The 21211-nt window shown below is 34.4% G+C and overlaps 1 protein-coding gene and 1 long non-coding RNA gene across 4 annotated transcripts; one reads left to right on the top strand and one right to left on the bottom strand.

Moving 5' to 3' along the window:
- Window positions 1-1508: 1508 nt before the first annotated feature.
- On the bottom strand, window positions 1509-9334 carry LOC117128962. Its single transcript, XR_004452486.1, has 2 exons — window positions 4523-9334; window positions 1509-4338 (listed from the first exon to the last, which is right to left on the bottom strand). It is a non-coding gene; the product is annotated as an uncharacterized LOC117128962 (long non-coding RNA).
- Window positions 9335-10645: 1311 nt separating this feature from the next.
- On the top strand, window positions 10646-20466 carry LOC103847742. 3 transcript variants are annotated; one of them, XR_004452475.1, is made up of 3 exons: window positions 10646-16110; window positions 16965-19609; window positions 20291-20466. XR_004452475.1 is itself a non-coding variant. In XM_033282054.1 (2 exons), exons 1-2 carry the CDS (start codon window positions 15336-15338, stop codon window positions 17963-17965), a joined length of 1776 nt encoding a protein of 591 aa, XP_033137945.1. In that variant the 5' UTR covers window positions 10646-15335; the 3' UTR covers window positions 17966-20466. The 3 variants fall into 3 exon arrangements, 1 of the variants encoding a protein (XP_033137945.1); XR_004452476.1 differs by having other exon boundaries at window positions 16965-19186; window positions 19404-20466; XM_033282054.1 differs by having other exon boundaries at window positions 16965-20466.
- The last annotated feature ends 745 nt before the right edge of the window (window positions 20467-21211 follow it).

Genomic DNA, 21211 nt, shown 5'->3' on the forward strand with positions numbered 1-21211 from the left:
ATACTTGGGTTCACCCCTATGGTGAATGGTTAAATTCACCTCAGCTTTTATAACTAACCAAATTGCCATGTAAAATTAGTTAAAAAAAACAATAAAATTAAAAAAAAACGGCTGAAAAAAAACACCGACGTTAACGCTGTCTACAAAACCCGAAATTCTAAAAATCTAAAATCTAAACCCTAAACTCTAAATCCTAAATTCTAAACCATAATTTCTAAACCTAAAACCCAAAACTCTAAACCATAAACCCTAAATCCTAAACTCTAAACCTAAAATTCTAAATTCTAAACCCAAAATCCAAGACCATAAACCTAAACCATCAACCCTAAACTCTAAACCTTAAATCATAAACCCTAAACCCAAAACTCTAAACCATAAACCCGAACTCTGATCAAGTAATGAGTTTAGGGATTAATTTAGGGTTGTGTTTTGGAGGTTCAGGATTTAGGATTTAGGATTTAGGGTTAGGTTTTGGGTTTAGGGTTTAGCATTTTGGGCTTAGAGTTTAGGGTTTAGGATTTTGAGTTTAGAGTTTAGGATTTGGGTTTTGGGTTTAAGGTTTAGGATTTGGGGTTTAGGGTTTATGATTTGGGGTTTAAAGTTTAGGGTTAGATTTTTGATTTTTAGAGTTTTGGGTTTTACGGATGGTTTTAGTATCGGTGTTGTTTTTCTGAGTCATTTATTTTTTAATTTTATTACTTTTTTTAATTAATCCTACAAGGTATTTTGGTTGTTTATAAATGGTGAGGTGAATTTAACCATTCACCATAGGGGTGAACCTAAGTATTGTTCATTTTATTAAGATATGTTATCGTCGGAACAATACTTAGGTTCACCCCTATGGTGAATGGTTAAATTCACCTCACCATTTATAACCAACCAAAATACCTTGTAGGATTAATTAAAAAATATAATAAAATTAAAAAATAAATGACTCAGAAAAACAACACCAATATTAAAACAGTCTGTAAAACCCAAAACTCTAAAAATCAAAAATCTAAACCCTAAACTTTAAACCCCAAATCATAAACCCTAAACCCCAAATCCTAAACCTTAAACCCAAAACCCAAATCCTAAACTCTAAACTCAAAATCCTAAACCCTAAACTCTAAACCCAAAATCCTAAACCCTAAACCCAAAACTCTAACCCTAAATTCTAAATCCTAAACCTCCAAAACACAACCCTAAATTAATCCCTAAACTCATTACTTGATCAAAGTTTGGGTTTATGGTTTAGAGTTTTGGGGTTAGGGTTTATGATTTAAGGTTTAGAGTTTAGGGTTGATGGTTTAGGTTTATGGTCTTGGATGTTGGGTTTAGAATTTAGAATTTTAGGTTTAGAGTTTAGGATTTAGGGTTTATGGTTTAGAGTTTTGGGTTTTAGGTTTAGAAATTAGGGTTTAGAATTTAGGATTTAGAGTTTAGGATTTGAGGTTTAGGGTTTAGATTTTAGATTTTTAGAATTTCGGGTTTTGTAGACGGCGTTAACTTCGGTGTTTTTTCTCAGCCGTTTTTTTTTTTAATTTTAATGCTTTTTTTAACTAATCTTATATGGCAATTTGGTTGGTTATAAAAGCTGAGGTGAATTTGACCATTCACCATAGGGGTGAACCCAAGTATTTTTCAAATAAAATCTCAATGATTATCTTGCTCATTTATATACACTACGAGAAAAATATGGGCTTCACGATAAAAATTAATGACGAAATTTAGCTATAGTAAGTTGGAGCTTTTGTTAAAATTTTCTTTCAGAATTAACACTAATACTAGGTAGTAACCCGCGCTTTGCACGGAGTGAGATAGATGGTTAAATTTAATGTTTTATATTATACTAAGGGATTAATGTAGGAATGTTGAATTTGTAATCCGGTCTGGTTTCAGTTTATTCTCTTAAGTGTGGAGTAAAAGAATTAAAATTTCTTCATATTGCTTTGTGTTACCATTCATTCATACCAAAAATATAGTTTTTGAATACATAACATCAGTTGGTTTTGTATGGATGTATGATTATTCGGTATGAATCGCATGAGTGGTTGAGTGAGAAAATGATAAGAATCTTCTAACTTTCCTTGTGAAAGGAATGAATCAAACTGATTCGCCAGATCTTAACATAGCAGATTCGTCATTTAATAAAATAAATAATCAAAAATTTTCTACAATTTTAATAAAATAAACTAATCGCATGAGTGGTTATGTTCTTACAATTTTCTAATTAACTCTATATACTCAATTTGCTTATATGATACCTCACACTCGTCAAAAAATAGATAGTTTAAGATGCAAAAAAATATTTACTTAGTGAATATAATATGATCAAATATTTAAAATATATCATCTAATAAAATAAATAATCAAAAATCAAAAATTCATCTTTGCGCTGGCGCGGATCAGGGTCTAGTCTTATCTTTATTATACGTACATTATTATATATAATAGTTAGAATTATGTTCCGGTTATATGCATGGAAAAAAGTAAAAAGTAACATATAAAACATATACAATATAAAATAACGTAACGGCCTAAAATTATATGATATAACTAATTTTAGCACAATCTTATAACTAACTTATACTATATAGAGTTGATTATTAAGATACCCAAGAAGCCGTGTCATCCACTTCCCTGTCTCCACTGTCCCTGCCAATGCATGCACACGTCGTGTATAAATCACGATCCATCCCTAGAAACTTTGAAGATTGACACAAAAGACAATAGCTAAGCTTCCTCTCACACTCATTACACAAACACATATGCTTACATGACAACAACAAAATACATTCGTCTCTCACTCCATAAAACTGCACATCATCGTCGTCGTTGTACTGTTTCCCCCATTGAACCAAGCGTGTCATCCACTTTCCTGGCTCCACTTCGTTCGATGCTATCTCTTGGTCGAGCGTGAGTTCCCTCCGGATTTTAGTTGAGAGCAGCGATCATGTACTTGCTGCACTTTGCACGTTGTTGCCCTAGCTCAGCTTCCATTGCTATTTGTTCAATACGCACCTCAAGTAAAGCTTCTCTTTTTTTTATATCAACTCGAGTTCCTCGTCTTTCTCAGGGAGTTTCTGAACAACTATTTTCTCTATGAGGGATAATGTCTTCTATTGATTCTATTGACTCATCTGGATCTTCTCGAGCATCGCATGAGTAGCTAGTCTCCATGTTAAAGAGAACCTGTTAAAGAGAAAACAAACCAATAGATCTAAGAAGCTAACACAATAGATGAATCATCCAAGGATAATGTTCAATACGCAAAAATCGTTTTGTTAACCAACTTCAAAACGTGATAACTCACAACAGAACTGAGTTGTAATAACTCGCAAGAGAACCGAGTTGTGATAACTCACAACAGAACCGAGTTGTGATAACTCGCAATAGTACTATAAGATGAAGGTGAAGGTGATAACTCGCAACAGAACCGAGTTGTGTCTCTACACGAAACTGATCGAGGAAGATGGAAGCTCAAGTACTCTTCGAGCAGCAACATTTCTCGTCTCTATATTATATTTAGCATGATGAAGGTGAAAAAGCTATGAGTCCGTAGACATGAAAAAGCCATGAGTCTATAGACATGAAAAAGCCATTTAATATAAACCAAAAAAGAATCAAAAAAGGAAATAAATTATGGTATTAAAGTCAACGCTTTTGTGAGAAGCCCTCACAGCGCGACACGTATGCAAAATTGAGAATAAAGCCTTCTCATGCATCCATGTCAAAATAACCAAGAAAGAATTAAGGAAAGTCTTAAAAAATGCTTCTCCTTTAATATATAGGGGATCTAAATGCTAATGCTTTTTTTACCTTATCCATTAATTATTTTATCTATCTCTTTCATAAAATCAGTTATATTTTTCAGTTTTATAATATTTATTTAACATTTTTACAAGAATATAAGGTTTTAAGTATAAAATATAATAGTACACAACGCAGTAAGTTCGTATATTAATCTATCTATATACAAAGGAGCAACTTCTCTTCACGAGACACGCCACGTCAGCGTTTTCAGATGAAAGAGATTTTGCCACGTCAATATATTCTCTCCTGCCATTAAACATCATTCATGGTATGTATGTTTTGGGCTTTGTCGATTGTGTAGTATATGTGTTTTGGGCTTTGTTGATTTAAGCATGACTTAGGGATATTTTTTTTGGCTTTCTATTAGAATACAATGTAGAGAATCGCCGCTGCATAACAGCTCCTCTTCAGCCAACTGCCTAGGAAGATCCGACGATATCACGGACGAAGATTAAGTCCGAAAAATCTCAGTTTGAAGCTGTCATCTCTTGCTAATCGATTAGAGTTCTTTCCTTATAAATTAGCACCGTTACTAGAAAACGACTGCATTCAAACATTGTCATTAAACCTCAAGTTTACACCAATGCATGTTCTCATTTCTTCCATTGTTTCAAATATTTAACTATAAATATGTGAGTTTTACCCCGTAAAATTCATCAACTCATTGCTCTCAAAACAAAACTCTATAATCATAGAATCACAGATCCGATATGAAAGAATAAAATACCTTGATGTAGAACCTTTCTTAATCTGAGCCTCCGTAGCGGTGGGCTAACGCCGAGCACATCGTAATACTCTGACAGCGATCTCTTTTCCCAACACCCATATCACAATAAAGAAGAAAGCGAAAACACAACACACGCGTTGCGTTGACGAGTACGCGCTGGGCATTTCAACTCAACCACTCATTTGCATCTTTTATTTTCATAATTTAATTGTTTCTCATTTCTTCTTTTCTAAAGTGAAAAGAGACAATGTGTGGAATATCCCCAATTAAGGTTTAAATTTGCTGAATGCCCATAATTATGGATAACCCAAAAAGAAGTAACCTTTTAACACTGTGCGGACGAAAATACCCTTATGCTTTGTCGAAAACAAGTAACTCTAGATCTATCAGCTAAATATTTACATAGCAGGTAACAATCTACATACCAACTAACATATCCGCTAATAATTTCTGTATCATCTAACAATCTATGTATCAAACAAATGTATCGACTAACAAATCATATATCAGTTAATGAAACTATTAATAATTAATTAGTTATCTATTAAATAGCTCCAAATCTATTTGTAACAGCTAACACTTCATGTATCGATTAATAATCCATTAAAATCTAAATAATAGCAGGTAAGTAATAAAATACCTACTAACGTATATATTATCTAAAAGTTGATTGTGATTCAAAATTGAAAACATTGGAATTGGGGTGAGATAATAAGATTAGCATTATGAGTGTCAAAAGAATCGGAATAAAAAAATAAAGATTTGTGTTGAATTAGAAGATGATTTGAAGAATTTGTACGAGAGATAAAGAGCTTAGAACACATAAAAGGGAGAAGAGAGAGAGATATAGATAAGGGTATTATAGTCATTAAAAATATTAAAAAGAAACAAGGTTATATGATAAATTACATGGGTTTCTGGGTGTATCTACGCCAATTACTCTTATTTGAATCGCAGTAGATTAATATATTATTCATGCATATATAAACTTTACTTTTCATACTTTTTAAATCAATGATGCAAAAAGATATTTAAATTAATATATCTTCATATTTTTGATACAAAATTTTTTAAGATACTACCTAAACAATTGGTCTTATAATTATAAAATCACATTAAATAGATATTAATAACTAAGCAAAAAAATTGAATATGATCATTATATATTATTTAGAAAACAATACAAAATGGTGTATCAGCTTCAGCTGAGGAGCTCTGGTGCCGGATTCAGTGTTCATTTGGAAAGAAGCAAGCAAATCAAGTAAGCTGGCTAGAAGTTTCTCCGTCAAGTTTCAAGCTCTCTGTGGATTGGATCGACGCAGGTTAAGATTCAAAATCATATCAATAAAGTAGACAAACATTTTGTTGTAATCAAGCTAATTGTGTTCTTTATATCAATCACTGAGACGGCAAAAGAGTCCAGCACCATATTGTAGTCCTTACACACCAATTGAGACCGTTGGGGTATGGGAAGTGACGATAGAATTAATCATACAGAGATTGGCGCTACTGCACCCAAACACCATCATATCTTGCCATATACCCTGATTCTTGTTACTCATTTATCTTGGACAATTTTACCCCTCACAGCTTCTCACTCCTACGACTAGTAGACCTGGTGTCGCGTGTAGTTGTGTGTCAGGAGGCTCCTTTCACCCATTGGACAATATGGTGGCTTGTACCTTTTCAGATTTCCAAACATAAGAGCGTGAAATGATTCTGAAGAGTCTCATTTATTCTCACTTCATCAACCACTACAAATCCTTTTATATTCCAATTACTCTTTAATTTTAAAATTTAATTTTCCGATCGATTATACCTCTTGTAGGAACCCTAATTCCCCAATCTAACAAAATGTCATTTTGGTTCTATCATTTCTGATGGATGAACTCCAACAACCGCCTCAGATGTTCGACGCCGGTGATGAGCCGTCATTTTGATACTTAGTTTGTTAGCTGACAAATGAGTTGATACATGGTGTGGATTAATAAGTTGCTATCTTATACATTTTTGTTATCTGGTACACGTTTTTTTTAGGTGTTTCATAATTTTCCGGAACCGTAATTGGTGACGTCTGAAAGATTGTGAAAGAAGATTGACAATGACGTCTTTATGTAGAGGAACCAAGTTTTATCGGATTGGTTGTTATTCAGAATTGTTTTTGCAGTTTATGTATTTGTTTAAGCGAAATTTTTATTTATAAAATTTTGCCTCTAACCTTTTTTGTATTTTTTGATAATATAGATAATCGTTAACTATAAAATTTTGTCTCTAATATTTTTTTATCAGTAAATTTGAACAGATGTACTGATTACAATACCATTTACATACTAATGTTATACTCCCTCCGTTCCCGAAAGTAGGATTTTCAAGATTTATTTTTTGTTCCAAAATGATAGATTTTCTAAAATTTGAAGGTACTTTTAGTAGTTAATGTTGAAAAGTCGTATACTTTTAAGAAACATTAATTGAAAATATTTAAATTGGTTAAATACTATTGGTTGATATTTATTGAAAAATTTATAGTAAAATAAATAATAAATTCAATTGTAAACATTTATTATATTCTTAAGATACGTGAATACTCTAGAAAATCCTTCTTTCAAGAACAGATGGAGTAATTAATTAGTAATTTTAGACGTTAATATAATTTATAACTTCTAATATTAACAGTTAGCATTCTACTTTCAACTACGTATGACTCATATGTTTATACTCTATATTTAACGATACTTGTTATTGTTATCATTTACCGAAAAATTTATATGCTAACATTTTATATAACAATTAACATTGTATAGTAACTTTCAATACTCCAACGAAATACACATATATTTAGACATCTAAAAACTGAAGTAGACATAAATATATTTACATCACTTTATGCAAACTATCAAAGTACATGGTGTATTTTTTGTCGTTAGCGTCTAGTACAATTTTTATTTATACATCTTTTGATATGTTATCCCATACATGTTAGATGATATAACCTACTATGCCTTAGAGGTTACGCATTGCACTAATTATAATTTGACCACAAATTAGTTTCAGCTAACATATTGTGTACCCGATAAATTCTATAGTTACACGCTTTGTAAGTTATGTAACGTTTGGCAACAACAAATTTAACCGTTAATAAATATTGGATATGTAACACAACATATTAGCTGCTACTGAATATCTTATCAGTAACGTAATCTCGATTTGATCTTCACTTGTTTTTCCAACAGTCCATCGCCTGCCCCGCCGTCCATCTCTGCAGTCTGACACATGCCTCGTACTACCACCCAATCTGTTCTCGATAAAGTGAGGGTATTTTCATCCGCACAATGTCAAAAAGTTACTTTTTTGGGTTATCTACGACTATAGGCATTTGGCCAATTAAGGTCTTCGTTGGGCATATTACACCCATTGTCCCTTAATCATATACCATTATGCAAAATATCAACACATGTTTACAATGCATATTTCTTTTTATAAATGAAAAGAAAAACGTATCAAATATTTATTAGCAATATATATAATTAGAACTTTAGGTATTTGAATTATATAAATTATTGTAATTTTTGTATTATAATTGTAATTTGAAATATTTGAACGGCAGTAGTTATATATATACTATTTTCTCACTAGAAAATAGTTATCATATAATATTCCTTTTAATATTATGATAAAAATAATAAAATATACACAGTGAAAAGTAAGAACAATTTAAATTAAATTAAGATAAACATTTTAAAATATTCATTAAAATTGATTATATATATTATGTAATATTCTTTTTGGATATTAACTCGGCTGTAGGGCGGGCCAAACCCTAATTGTACTATAAATTAACAAACAGTATTGTTAGTTACATTTTAAATTTTTATCATTATTACATTTTAAACTTTATTATCAGTCCTGTAGTTATTTGAAATCCGAAGAAAAATATATTGCTATTTTGCAATTTTAGAACAAATATTTACATCCCCATAGAGTTTTCTGCCAAAAAAAAACTAGTCATAAACAAGAAATCATGCCCTGTTTTTTGTTTTGTTTTTTTTTTTGACAAAAGGTTTGTTATTAAATACTAGAAAAGTTACAAGATAATGGCTATGCCATAATGTTTTTTTTTGTAAAATTATGCCAGAATGTTCACAACAAGAAGTTAAAAAAATTCCAGAGCAAAGTGCCACATTTATTTAAAAGTAAAACATAAAATAGAAAAAAAAAAATCAGAAGGACTCTTAGAATTTGAAGTCCTAGTGGGATCGACCACCCTGTAAAGCGGTACATCTTCCACACCTTCCATTCCCTCTAATTTGAACCACCACATATCCTTTAGCTTCTGAGATGGTTTTAGGCAACGACCTCTACGCAGGGGCAAAGCTAGGTGGATGAGTAAGAGCAGTGGCGAATCCAAGAATTATTGTATGGGGTGTCAAAATTTTTATTACAAAAAATTAGGTGTCAAGGTGAGATTGAACTCAAATTTATGGGAGGTCAAGATATGGGCTTTACCATAAATGCTAAAGACTTTTTGTAAAATTTACACGTAACAACTTATTTATAGGGATTTAAGGAATGTCATATGACAGCCCATTGTCTATAGTGGATTCGCCACTGACTAAAAGTGCACATGCACCCACTATATTTTAGATATCCAATTTTTTACATTGAACATGTAAGTTGGAAGTAGTTAATTTGATTATGGTGCACCCTTAGTTTCCTAAGAATCAGAGTTCAATGTTCTCCTATGCTATTTTATTCAATATTTCTATTTAACATTTAATCTATACTAGATTTTGACCTTCAAGCGCGGAGTTGTTGGATTATATTATAATACAAAGTTTTATTATATCGAAAATATAATTTTTAACAGTTATATAATCTACAAATTAGTTTATTTGAGATTTTATATGTACACTTTTACGTAAGTTTCTTTTCGACATGAGAATTATATCCGGATCAAAAAAATAAACCGAACCGACCCAAAATTATAGGTTTAGTTCAGGTCCAAAGAAGATAACCTATTGGGTTTTTTTTGACCCGCAGGTCTTTGTTTGAGTATGGGTTCTACCCTAGACCCGATCATAAATATGTGTTTATTAGGTATATTTGGATATTCCAAATATGTTTCCTGTATTATGGATATTGTTTTTGAGTTTTTGGTTTACGATTAGAGTTTTGATTTCAGTTAAATTTTTCAAATTAAAAAAAAGTTGGGTATTTGGATAAAATTTTGGGTATTTTTCAGTTCATCCTGTCAGATTTTGAATAAGATTTTAAATTTTTAGGTATTTGAATTTTTTTGGTATTTGTTTGGAGTTTCAAATACTTTTCGTGTTTCGGATATTTTTCAGATTTTCATAAATTTCAAATTCTTTTAGGATCTTAAATACCCGAACAGATGTGGACACATTACATCAATATCAGGTCCAACAACCTTTTGATATAGATTTTTAACGTTATTGTACAAAAACATGGTTGATAAAATATTTTTCTGAGTAAAGTATCATAAGAAATAATATTAAGATCTGTTAAAAATATTTAAAATATTGTATGTTTAGAATGATTAATGTATTATCAGAAAAATAATAAATAGTTATACATAACTCCAACCATTTTTTATATTAGATTTTTTAAAACTCTTTTCTTTTTAGAAGTATTGATTCATTTTAAGTGAAAAGTATATAAAAGTATAATATCTAAACAAATAATTTTCAAAATCTTGAATAATCAATACTGATATCGTGAAGTCAGGTTAGATTTAATAGAACCAATGAATTTCTTCATTTTTGTGAAGGTAAGATGAATATTCAGAAAAATCATTTTTAAATATGAAAATATTATCAAACTATAGACGGTTGAAAGTTTAGTATATGATATGAGATTTTAGTGGGAAAGTTTATATATGATATGATTACTTTATTATAAACGAAAGAGAAAGTTAGAATGTACACATATATGTCTTGTAGTTTATCTTGCTTTAAATAATATATTATATGATAAAAGTGATAATATAAAACATTAGTTTCAATGCTTTTACGATTAAAAATCAAAATGATAAATATAGTAATAGTAATGATTAGAATTTAGGAGTGAGATTTAAATAAACAAAAGAATTGACTAAATTATTGTTAGAGAAATATATGGTAACATATTGTTAGTATAAATTTAAGGTAAGACCAAAAAATAATGAGTTAAAAGAGAGAATCCAAACAACTTTTATAAGTAGATTTTTTTAGACTTCTTCCCTTTTAATAGTATTGATTATTTGTTTTGCTCCCGGTCAAAAAAATATCTGGCTTCACCCCTGCCTCCACGAGATCTTTGTGCCATATCAAAACTATCAGAGTTTGTAGACACAACGTTGTAACCAATTTCATCAGGTGATGCTTGAGAAACAACTGCAAGAGGGTCTGATAATGAAGATGGAGACAAAGGAATTAAAGACAAAATGAATGTTGTTGACGTTTGGTGGGGGTAGAGACTGCATTGTTATTCTTGAAAAATGCATACATATACTTGGGAATTCACATATCATATAATTTTCATGACCAGATATTTAGCCAAATGTAAAAGCCATTACTATAATTGCCAAAACTTGTTTAAATAGATAATGGTCATGGTGCTTTATAATTTGTAAAGGCCATCTATAAAAAATAGCTCCTCACAAATTAATTCATTTACACTCGAGTAACATTTCACATATCCCTAATCATTCACGAGGAGCTTAATTTTAGTCACGATACTTCTTGTTGCTCTGCCAAGTGTCAGATCTCTCTCTATTTCAACCGTAGCATTATCTGAAAAATCATCGCCTATCCCCTCGCAACTAGTAGCAGCCCAAATCCATCAAAAAGGCTCTGCCTTCGGCGGAAACATCAAAAAGGTTAATCGGGCTCCCTCTTCTGTCTCAAACCCCGAGAGATCCTCATTGACCCCAATATTGTTTATGGGCTTCCTAACATCCCAGGATTACATGGCATCTCAGAAATACCAAACATCCCGAGGATTCCTAACATTCCAAGCCTTCTAAGTATTTCAGATATTCCTAACATTCCGAAGATTCCAAATATTCCAAGGATTCCTAACATTTCGGTCCTTCCAAAGATCCCTAACATTCCTAGGATTCCTAACATTCTGTTCCTTCCATTGATCCCTAATATTCCAAGGATACCTAATATTCCTACAACTCCCGAGGATCCCTAACATCCCTGGCATGTCTCCTCTACTGCCGTTCGAGTCAGTAGTTTTATTCCAATCAGTTGAAATGAAAACGTGTTTTACAATAGATGAATCAAAGACAACACAAAAATGTTTTCAGCAGATATCCACGAGCCAGACAGAGAAGGATTTTGAAGTGGACAAGGAATGTTGTGAGATCGTTATGAAGATGAACAAGAAGTGCAATAACTACGTCTGTTTGTTGTTCAAAAGCCGCTTCTTCGTTCCTCTTCAAAACTCATGTCACATTAAGCCTACCAAAAACTAAGCGAGCCCCTACAATGGATATTTAGTATAATATGGCAGCTATTTCTTGGTTATATCCAATACCCATATTGATGCATCATATATTTATTATTTCAGTGTTTTTAAGATTAATCAGGTTTTTATATTTTATTTGGTTGTCGTTCGCGTGACGAGCGGGTTTTAGTATATAAAATTTAAAATGTCAAATGATAGATTTCCCAGATGCAAGATACTTATCAGATCAACTAAAGGCTCGGTCATAAACATGATATGTTTTCACAATTGGAGGTACCACCATATCTTGGCGTTTTCAGAAGTAGACACTCAATGAAGCCAGCAGAAAATGTTTTATGGTTGAGGTCAATAAATTGACATATCCAATAAAGCAATGAGATTAATGAAGATACATCCCAACAATTTTATATAAAGATAATGTGGCATGCATTGCTCAAACGAAACCAAACATATATTTCGAAAGTTCTTCTCATATATTCAAAATCTCGAGAAGAATAAATCAACTGAAGTAAAGTCTGTTTGATCATGTAATAATGCAGTCGACCTATTCGTAAAATCACTTATACCTTGGAATGTGTCATCAAAATAATCTATGAGATGACATAATGTTCATTCCAGGGGAATGATACATGGTTGTACTCTTTTTACCTACTATGGGTTTTTTCCACTGAGTTTTCTTGGAAATAATGTTTATGAGGCAACAAACGCGTTAAACAAGAAATGATAGTAACACTAGTCTCCGAGGAAGATTGTTATGAAAGTCTATAATATCTGCTCCATCCAAATGTATGTATTAAAATTTAACAAAAATCGTGTGAACGAAAATTATGTTAATCCCACCTTCATTATGCGTGCACAGTAAGTTTCTCTTTTTAACTCCGTATAAATGATCAATTTGATCAATTGTAATATACCATTTCTTCTCATCTAATAATACATTTTATCTCGTGTTTCTTTCATATCAGATATAACCAATTTTATCAACCCACTACTGTCATTACCTAACCCAATCACCGCAGCTGATCGAGCTGGCCGAGATGGTCGTCAAGCTGATCGAGCTGGTCAGCTAGCTGGTACAAGCTGACTACACTACACTGAGTTAAACGGGAACTTTGTTTAGGTCAAAATAAACTACCCAAGCTTGTCATTCGACCTAATGATTACGCCTATGGAGTACCCAGATCAATGGTTCGTCCTGAATCTTGACTATGTTTGTCCATAAGATATCCGTCTGGTCCTATGCATGACCGAGGGCGTTACAATGATCTCAGTGATCGAAGAACCGCAAGCGTGGCCAAGATTCTTGTTTGAGCTGAAGGAGTTTAAAAAGCGACAAAGAAGATTGCAATCATTCAAGATTACTTACATACCTCGGGCGAAAAACACATTTGCTGATTAATTAACTAAATCTGTTCAATCTTCATATGGATCTTTTTATGTTGGTTTCTATTCTGGTGTGACTTTCTAGACCTTATCTTGTTTGACTGACAAAATTGATGTAAAAAAATGTATATCTTTCTTCTTTTATCAAATTTTAAAAAATTATGTATAAATGTTCTTAATATGGCATAAAATAAATACTGAAAGGCATGTTTTATTAAAGAAAAAAAAAAGAGAAACAGTCGGACTTAAAGCAATGTTTTTGAAACCAGACCAGAAACTGAACCGTATAAGTCACGATTCAATATGAATCGACCAGGTCAAACTTTGTTTAGTAACCTGATTCAATATAATTTTAATATAAAAATTAAGTATTAATGTTAATAAATATGGTATATAATTAAAATATAAATAAAATATCAAACATAAAATTATAAATATAAATTAATATATTTGTCAAATGGTAGGTTTATGGAATTTTTGATAGTTTTAATAGTTTTTATCCAAATCAATAACTTTGAAATTTAATTTGGTTATGAGATTGGTTTATGATCAAACTGGTTATTAAATCCAATATGGAATCTAGAATGTGTGGTTCATGGTTGAACCTTGTCCAACTATCGGGTCGGTCCAGTTTTAAGAACACTCACATAAAGACAAAAGTAAGAGACTTGTCTCTTCTTTAACATGAGCAAACGTGAAAAAGGTAGTGGGTTGCCCCTTGATACGCCCTGGATCGAGCACCGTCCTGTTTGGTTCATGGACACGTCCCAAGGTGGCGTTCTTGTTTACCAGCTCGACGAAACCGAGGTTCTCATGTTGGAACATGCCAGTCCTACAGCCCGTGTCATTCCATCTGATCATTCCGTCCATGCTGATCATAATTTCCCTTTGGATTGTGCTGATCAGACTGTCCGTCCTGACCCATCCGATCACCCCGACTGTCCAGAACGTGCCTCGTCCGTCCTGCTCCTTACCGCGAAGGAACCACTTGGTTCAGACGAACCTGGACGTTAGACATTTATGGCCAGATCTGGATCTCAAGATTTTCTACTTTGTCTTTAATTTTCAGATCCAGATCCAGATCTAGATCTAGATCTATCATTAATACTTTTCATGTGTTTTTTCTACAATAAATATGCAAACACTTCTATCAATAAAATCATTCCATTTTCTTTCAACTTTTTGAGTCTTTACTCTTTGTTCTTTGTTTAGAACTTTTCTAGTTTTCTTGGTGTGGTTAGCTCCAAGCAAACGCCCTTGTCCGTTGGTCTTGTGAGTCATATCAAGCAACGGTTCAAGATCGCCTCTTTGTTGGACCGGTGAGTCACATCCGGCAACAATCTGGTTCGGGAATATCAAAGGCCACTCTGCAACCTTTGTGCGACCCCTCATTCCATCATATCTCCTCTTGGAGTTCATATCTTTTCCAAATCCGGTCGAGTGATCCTTTTAAGGCGTATCAAAGTGGTATCAGAGCCACTCTTCCGGTATCTCTTTCCATTTCATCTTTCTCATCTACCATTTTCTTCATAAAAAAAGAAAAAAAAATTCTTCTTCTATCTATCTTGATTCCGGGCCCCTCATTACCATCCATTAAAAAAAAAAAAAGATCTACGATTTAAAGAAAAAAAGAAAAAGAGTTTCAAGTTTGATTTGTGGATTGGTGGTGGAAGAAAAAGCCTGCTGGCTGAGGAGAAATCCAGCCTTTGAGGTTGTTAAAACGGATTCCAAAAGCTAAATCTCTTATCTTTCTCTCTTTACAAAAAAAAAAAAAAAAATTCCCTTGTTTGCTTGAAGTTTGTCCCTTGGAATTCCTTGATTAGATCTCTTAGAACATTGAGAAGAAGCTTGTGTGATTACCATAAAATCTGAGAGAAACACTTGAGTGTGTGAGATTAAACACTTGAGAGTGTGAGGTTTTATTTCCTAACTTTTGTGTTGAGATTTTCAGGTTTTGATGTTTGGTCTTCAAAGGAAAAGTAGCAAGGAGAAATCCCCACGACAAACTGTCTCTCAATCTCCATTTAAATATTCTTTGAACAATTTTGATGAATTTGTTAGTGTGCAGGAACGGCTAGACATAAGGTGCAAGGATCCTATCAAAACGACCAGAGATGTGGCTGATCCAAAAAGGCGATTACTTCAGTTTGATGTCCAAGAAATCTGTGACAACTTTGAGAAGGGAATGATGAAAGCCCTAAAAGACATCAGCAAGAGCCATAAGAAGAGCACATCCACAAGTTCACTTGTAGCTGAGCCATCCTTTTTCATCAGTAAGAAATCCAAAGGTAAACCTGAAACCCATGTTGAGGAGTTGAAAGATTTTTCAGATTCTTTACCTACCTTTGATGAATATGATGAAGAACCAATTGAAAGCTTGATAATTTGTGAGAAAAACTGTGATTTTCCTTCACTTGAATCTGAGTTTATGAATGATAATGAACAGACTATTGTAGAACTAACCGTTTTGCAACCGGAGCATCCGAGTAGTCTTGTTTTGTCTCAACAGGTTTTTGAGGAAGCGCCACTAAACTATCCACATCAAGGACCACGTCTTGACACTAGGAGCCCCATGGACGAGGATTTAGGTCCTATCTTTGATGAGGAGGACGTACCTGGCTCAGTCTTTGATGAAGAAGCAACAAGCATCACCTCCATCGTTAAGGAGAGCCATCTATGTTTTGATCCCGGCACAACTCCTGCCCCTTTGACTCCTGATCTTCAAGAGCACTGTGAGAAACCTAATTTGATTAATTCTCTGCCTAATATGTTTGTAAAGATCGACTCTCATGATTTGATTTGTTTTGGTCTTGACAAGATGAAAGATTTTTGTGTTTCAAAATCTATTTTTGAAAACATGATTAATTCTTTTAAATTGTTTAAATCTGAGAAACTTTTTTATCAAAAATGTTTTCAAAAAGGCAATGGCATCAAGTCTGAATTTATTTTGAGTTTTGATCAATTCTTAAAGCATAGCAAAGGCTTTGATCGTTTTGAAAAATCTCTTGAGCTTGATTTGAAACAAACTGATTTTTGTGCTAGAAAATCTTTTGATTCGTTTGTTTTCAAAGAGAATGACTTTGATCTGAGTTCTTCTATGCATGCAATGATCACTGATAATTTGATTGCATCCTCTTGTGCCTCGGACGATTTCTTGATTAAAAAGATGCTGGAACAGAAATCACTTGAAACTGAAACTGATTTTTGTGATTCTGTTTTGCATCCTGATCTCTTGAGTTCTGAAACTAATAAAACATGGCATTTTCTGAGATCAATCCGTGATAATTGTGTTGTTTTGAGCCTTGATGATATTGTGGTTTACAACACTTTCTTTGAAAAACATCTTGAGTCTTTGATAGTTGATTCTCAATCTGAACTTAAGCTTGTGTGTTCAGATGTTGAGCAAGATATGCACACTTGAAAATGAATACTATTGTTGCATATCTTGATAATATTCTGGTCTGTAATGTCTACTTTGATGTGCATCTTGACAAGCTGAAATGTGTGCTACTTGTTCTTGTAAGAGCTATCTTGATTTTTGATTTGAACAAGTATTTGTCTTGCACATTTGATCCTGGTCTTTTAGTGTTTGTTTTGAGTATCCAGGAAAGACAGGTTCAGCCTCTGAGAAATGAAAGCATTGACTGTGCCCAACAGCCTGAGATTTGGAGAAGCTTTGTTGTCCAAACCGGCTACCTTGGAGATGCCAGCGACAGGGGTTCAGTACAAAACGGATATATCAACATTCAGAAGGTGTTTTGTCATGAATACAATTTACCTGGAAATCCAACTCACAAAGGATTCACTGAGGCTTGGAATCACTTGAAAAGCTTCACGGAAGAAGGAGTTATGAATTTTCCGAACTGGAGGTTCTCCAGCCCATCTATCAGCGAGTACCAGACTTGTAAAGGAGATTCAGGCCTAAGAAAGAAGCGGCCTGAGCCAAAACCGATCCTCAACAAACCAAAGGTGTTTCCTCAGTCAATTTCCTGTCCAAACCAAAAGCACTTTGTTTTGAATGAACAGGATAAGCATGATCATTTCCCAAGGAGAGCAAGAAATGATGGACGCCAAAGGACTTGGAATTATTTGATGAAAACAACTTCAAAACTCCAAGAAAGTTTCTCTCCAAATTTATCCTTTAATGAATTTTACTTGTTTTTAAAATTCTTTGTGTCTGATTCATTTTCTTTTGATTCAGGTAAAATGGATTTGAGGACAAATCCTTTTGAAGAGGGAGAGTATGATACACCCTGGATCGAGCACCGTCCTGTTTGGTTCATGGACACGTCCCAAGGTGGCGTTCTTGTTTACCAGCTCGACGAAACCGAGGTTCTCATGTTGGAACATGCCAGTCCTACAGCCCGTGTCATTCCATCTGATCATTCCGTCCATGCTGATCATAATTTACCTTTGGATTGTGCTGATCAGACCGTCCGTCCTGACCCATCCGATCACCCCGACTGTCCAGAACGCGCTGTCCGTCCTGCTCCTTACCGCGAAGGAACCACTTGGTTCAGACGAACCTGGACGTTAGACATTTATGGCCAGATCTGGATCTCAAGATATTTTCTACTTTGTCTTTAATTTTCAGATCCAGATCCAGATCTAGATCTAGATCTATCATTAATACTTTTCATGTGTTTTTTCTACAATAAATATGCAAACACTTCTATCAATAAAATCATTCCATTTTCTTTCAACTTTTTGAGTCTTTACTCTTTGTTCTTTGTTTAGAACTTTTCTAGTTTTCTTGGTGTGGTTAGCTCCAAGCAAACGCCTTTGTCCGTTGGTCTTGTGAGTCATATCAAGCAACGGTTCAAGATCGCCTCTTTGTTGGACCGGTGAGTCACATCCGGCAACAATCTGGTCAGGAATATCAAAGGCCACTCTGCAACCTTTGTGCGACCCCTCATTCCATCATATCTCCTCTTGGAGTTCATATCTTTTCCAAATCCGGTCGAGTGATCCTTTTAAGGCGTATCACCCCTTTTCCAGGAGAGAGAATGTGAATGTCCCGGTGACCAGTGCGTCAAGTAATCACCACTGGGCCATCCCGCACCGGTTTATTCACATTATCAAAAAAAAAGTAGTAGGTTGCCCCTTTTCCAAGAGAGAAAATGTGAATGTCCCGGTGGTCAGTGCGTCAAGTAATCACCACTGGGTCACCACTGGGCCATCCCGCACCGGTTTATTCACATTATCAAGTCAGCTCTTTTCCGGATCCAAACTCAATATTTGTTCTTCTTCTCTTTCTCTCTCTTTCTCTGTCTCTTTCTCCATCTTGGTGTTTGCTTACGTAAGCGTCTACATCGTTCTGCAATGGTAAAAGTCTTAACGGATGGTAAAAATTTGGTGACAGAGCTTCGTCGAAACTTCGTGTAACGATCCGAATTCTTAAATTCGGGTTTTGGTTTCTTTATGTCCATTAATTAAATTTCTCTAAATCAACTTGATTTATTTTTGGTCTAATTAATTATTTCAACCTTGTGAACCAAACCGTGTATCCATATAATTAAAGCGTATTTCTTCTTCTAAACCTAAAAGTCATGCGCCGTATGTAGAAGCTGGGCGTGCTCTTCGAAGCCATGCCATGACCCATCCGTTCCTTCATCTTCCCCCCATCTTTGTTGCTCATCTCTTGTGCCATTCTCTTCTTCTCCCCCATGTTATTCATGTGTCTGTGTGCTTGATGACCGAGAAGACGTGACGCATCCACCATCGTCACCATCGGAGCCATGTCCTTCACCATCAACCACCGTGAGCCATGCCACTGGAGCCAGCGCCTTCACCGGAGGAGTGGCTCGTGTTACTAGAGATCCGTTGTGACCGTGGAGAAGAGATGTACGAGCTGGAGCTATCGCATCTTGACGCCACCGGCACGCATCAACACCACCAAGCACCACGACCGGAGCCGTTTCAGTCTGACAAGCAGTGATCCTCAACCGTGAGTCACCGGAGAGGGCCATGCACTTTTGGGGCCGAGATCCGCCACTACGATTTCAAGCCGTGAAGGTTAAAAGAGATTATATTAATTTCTTGTACTGCAAGTTTCATAATTAAACCTTAGATCTATTATATGATATTTATGTCTCCTTTCGCGTGTGTTATTTTCCGATCTGGTGTGCCATTGTTGTGAGTTCGAGATCCATGGTGAAATCCTAGCTTCTTTGCTGATCAAGTCATCTTGTTTATTGTTGGATTAGTTTCTGGTTCTCCCTTATTGCTAAGGTGAAGGCTATCCCATTAAATCCCGAGCTAGTTTAGTACTACTATTATGGAAAGTTTAGTTTCGAAACATGATCCGTCTCTGTGAATTGAGTCTGTTTGAGAGTTTTGTTTGTTTATTATTACTATTGATTGTTAAACCGGAAATAGGATAATAGAGGATTCAACGGTTGACTGAACTGAATGAATTAAGAACTGTTATTTATATATGTATACATAAGTCTGTTATGAGATTGCGTGGCACAAAGATGTTGTGCTAACGGCGCATTGTGTGGAGATTGCGGGACATAGAGACGTTTGTGTTAGTGGCGCATTGTATGGAAATTGCCGGACATATAGACGTCTATGCTAGCGGCGCATTGTATGGGGATTGCGGGGTACAAAGACGTTTGTACCAGGGGCGCATAGGTGATTGCGGGATACAAGGATGAACTCTTGTACTAGCGGCACATAGAGTTATATATTTATATTCATATAAGGAGAATGCGGGGCGTGTGATCTAGTTATGCACTATCAGCGCATTTGATGTTTTATGTGGTGTATTAGACACCGGGTTTGTTTCATTCTAGAGCTAGGCTTACATAGTCGTAGTGCTATGTACTGAGTCAGTGGTTTGTGGTTTAGCATTTCATACCTCACGAAGTAACTCCCATGTTACTCACCCCTTTTTCTTTCCCCTTTCAGGTGAGAGTAACGAGCATAAGCGATTGCTATCGGATTGGTGCTTTGGAAGTTTTATTTCTTTCATTTCAGACTTGCGGTTTTTATGATTTTATTGATATTTTCGGGATTTATTATATTATTTGGATTTATGACTTTGGAGTTGACTTTTGAGAAATAATAAATGAAGATTTCAGACTTATTATTTATTTAAATTATTTCGGAAAATACTGGTGTTACACTTTGATGCCGGAGATACTGAGTGGAGAGTCACTCAGCTTAAAAAATTTCTTGTAATTTGCGACAAACACGAGCCTGAGATCGTCTCCGCTGTCCACGACGATCTAGGCAAACCTGAACCCGAGTATTCTGTCTATGAGGTGAAACCCTTTTGTCCCCTTTATGATGTGGTGAAACCCTTTTGTCCCCTTTATAATATCCTCTTTTATGCTCCTACTTAGTTAGTTTTCAAATCGATTATTCAAGTCTTCATCAATCATTTGAATCTAGTTTTTACGAGTCTTCATGGCTCTGTAAGTTCGATAAGCCTAGTCTTCTATTTTTGGGCGGTGTCATTTATGTTTTATCACCTAGTTGTGTGACCATGATGTTCTGGTTCGACACTTGTCCAACCACTGCGTAAGTAGAGACTTTAATGACAACTTTTTCTTCATAGTATCTGACGACCGCAAGTAAACTTTGTGGGAACCAGTCCTAAAAAAATAAATATAAAAAGGGTCCGATTAAACCAATATGCAATTAATTTTGGGAAGTTTACTAAAATATACAATATTTTAGGACAATTGATTAGAACCATACAAATCTTTTTTTATTACTGACATTTTTTAAATACCAAGCGTGTCTTTTTTTACGTTATGAGAAAAAACGTATTTACAAAAATGCCATTACTTTTTTATGCCACGTAATCAAAAATCCGGCGCCACG

Source organism: Brassica rapa, chromosome A10, assembly GCF_000309985.2.
Source record: "Brassica rapa cultivar Chiifu-401-42 chromosome A10, CAAS_Brap_v3.01, whole genome shotgun sequence".
In the NCBI taxonomy this organism is placed as follows: Eukaryota; Viridiplantae; Streptophyta; class Magnoliopsida; order Brassicales; family Brassicaceae; genus Brassica; species Brassica rapa.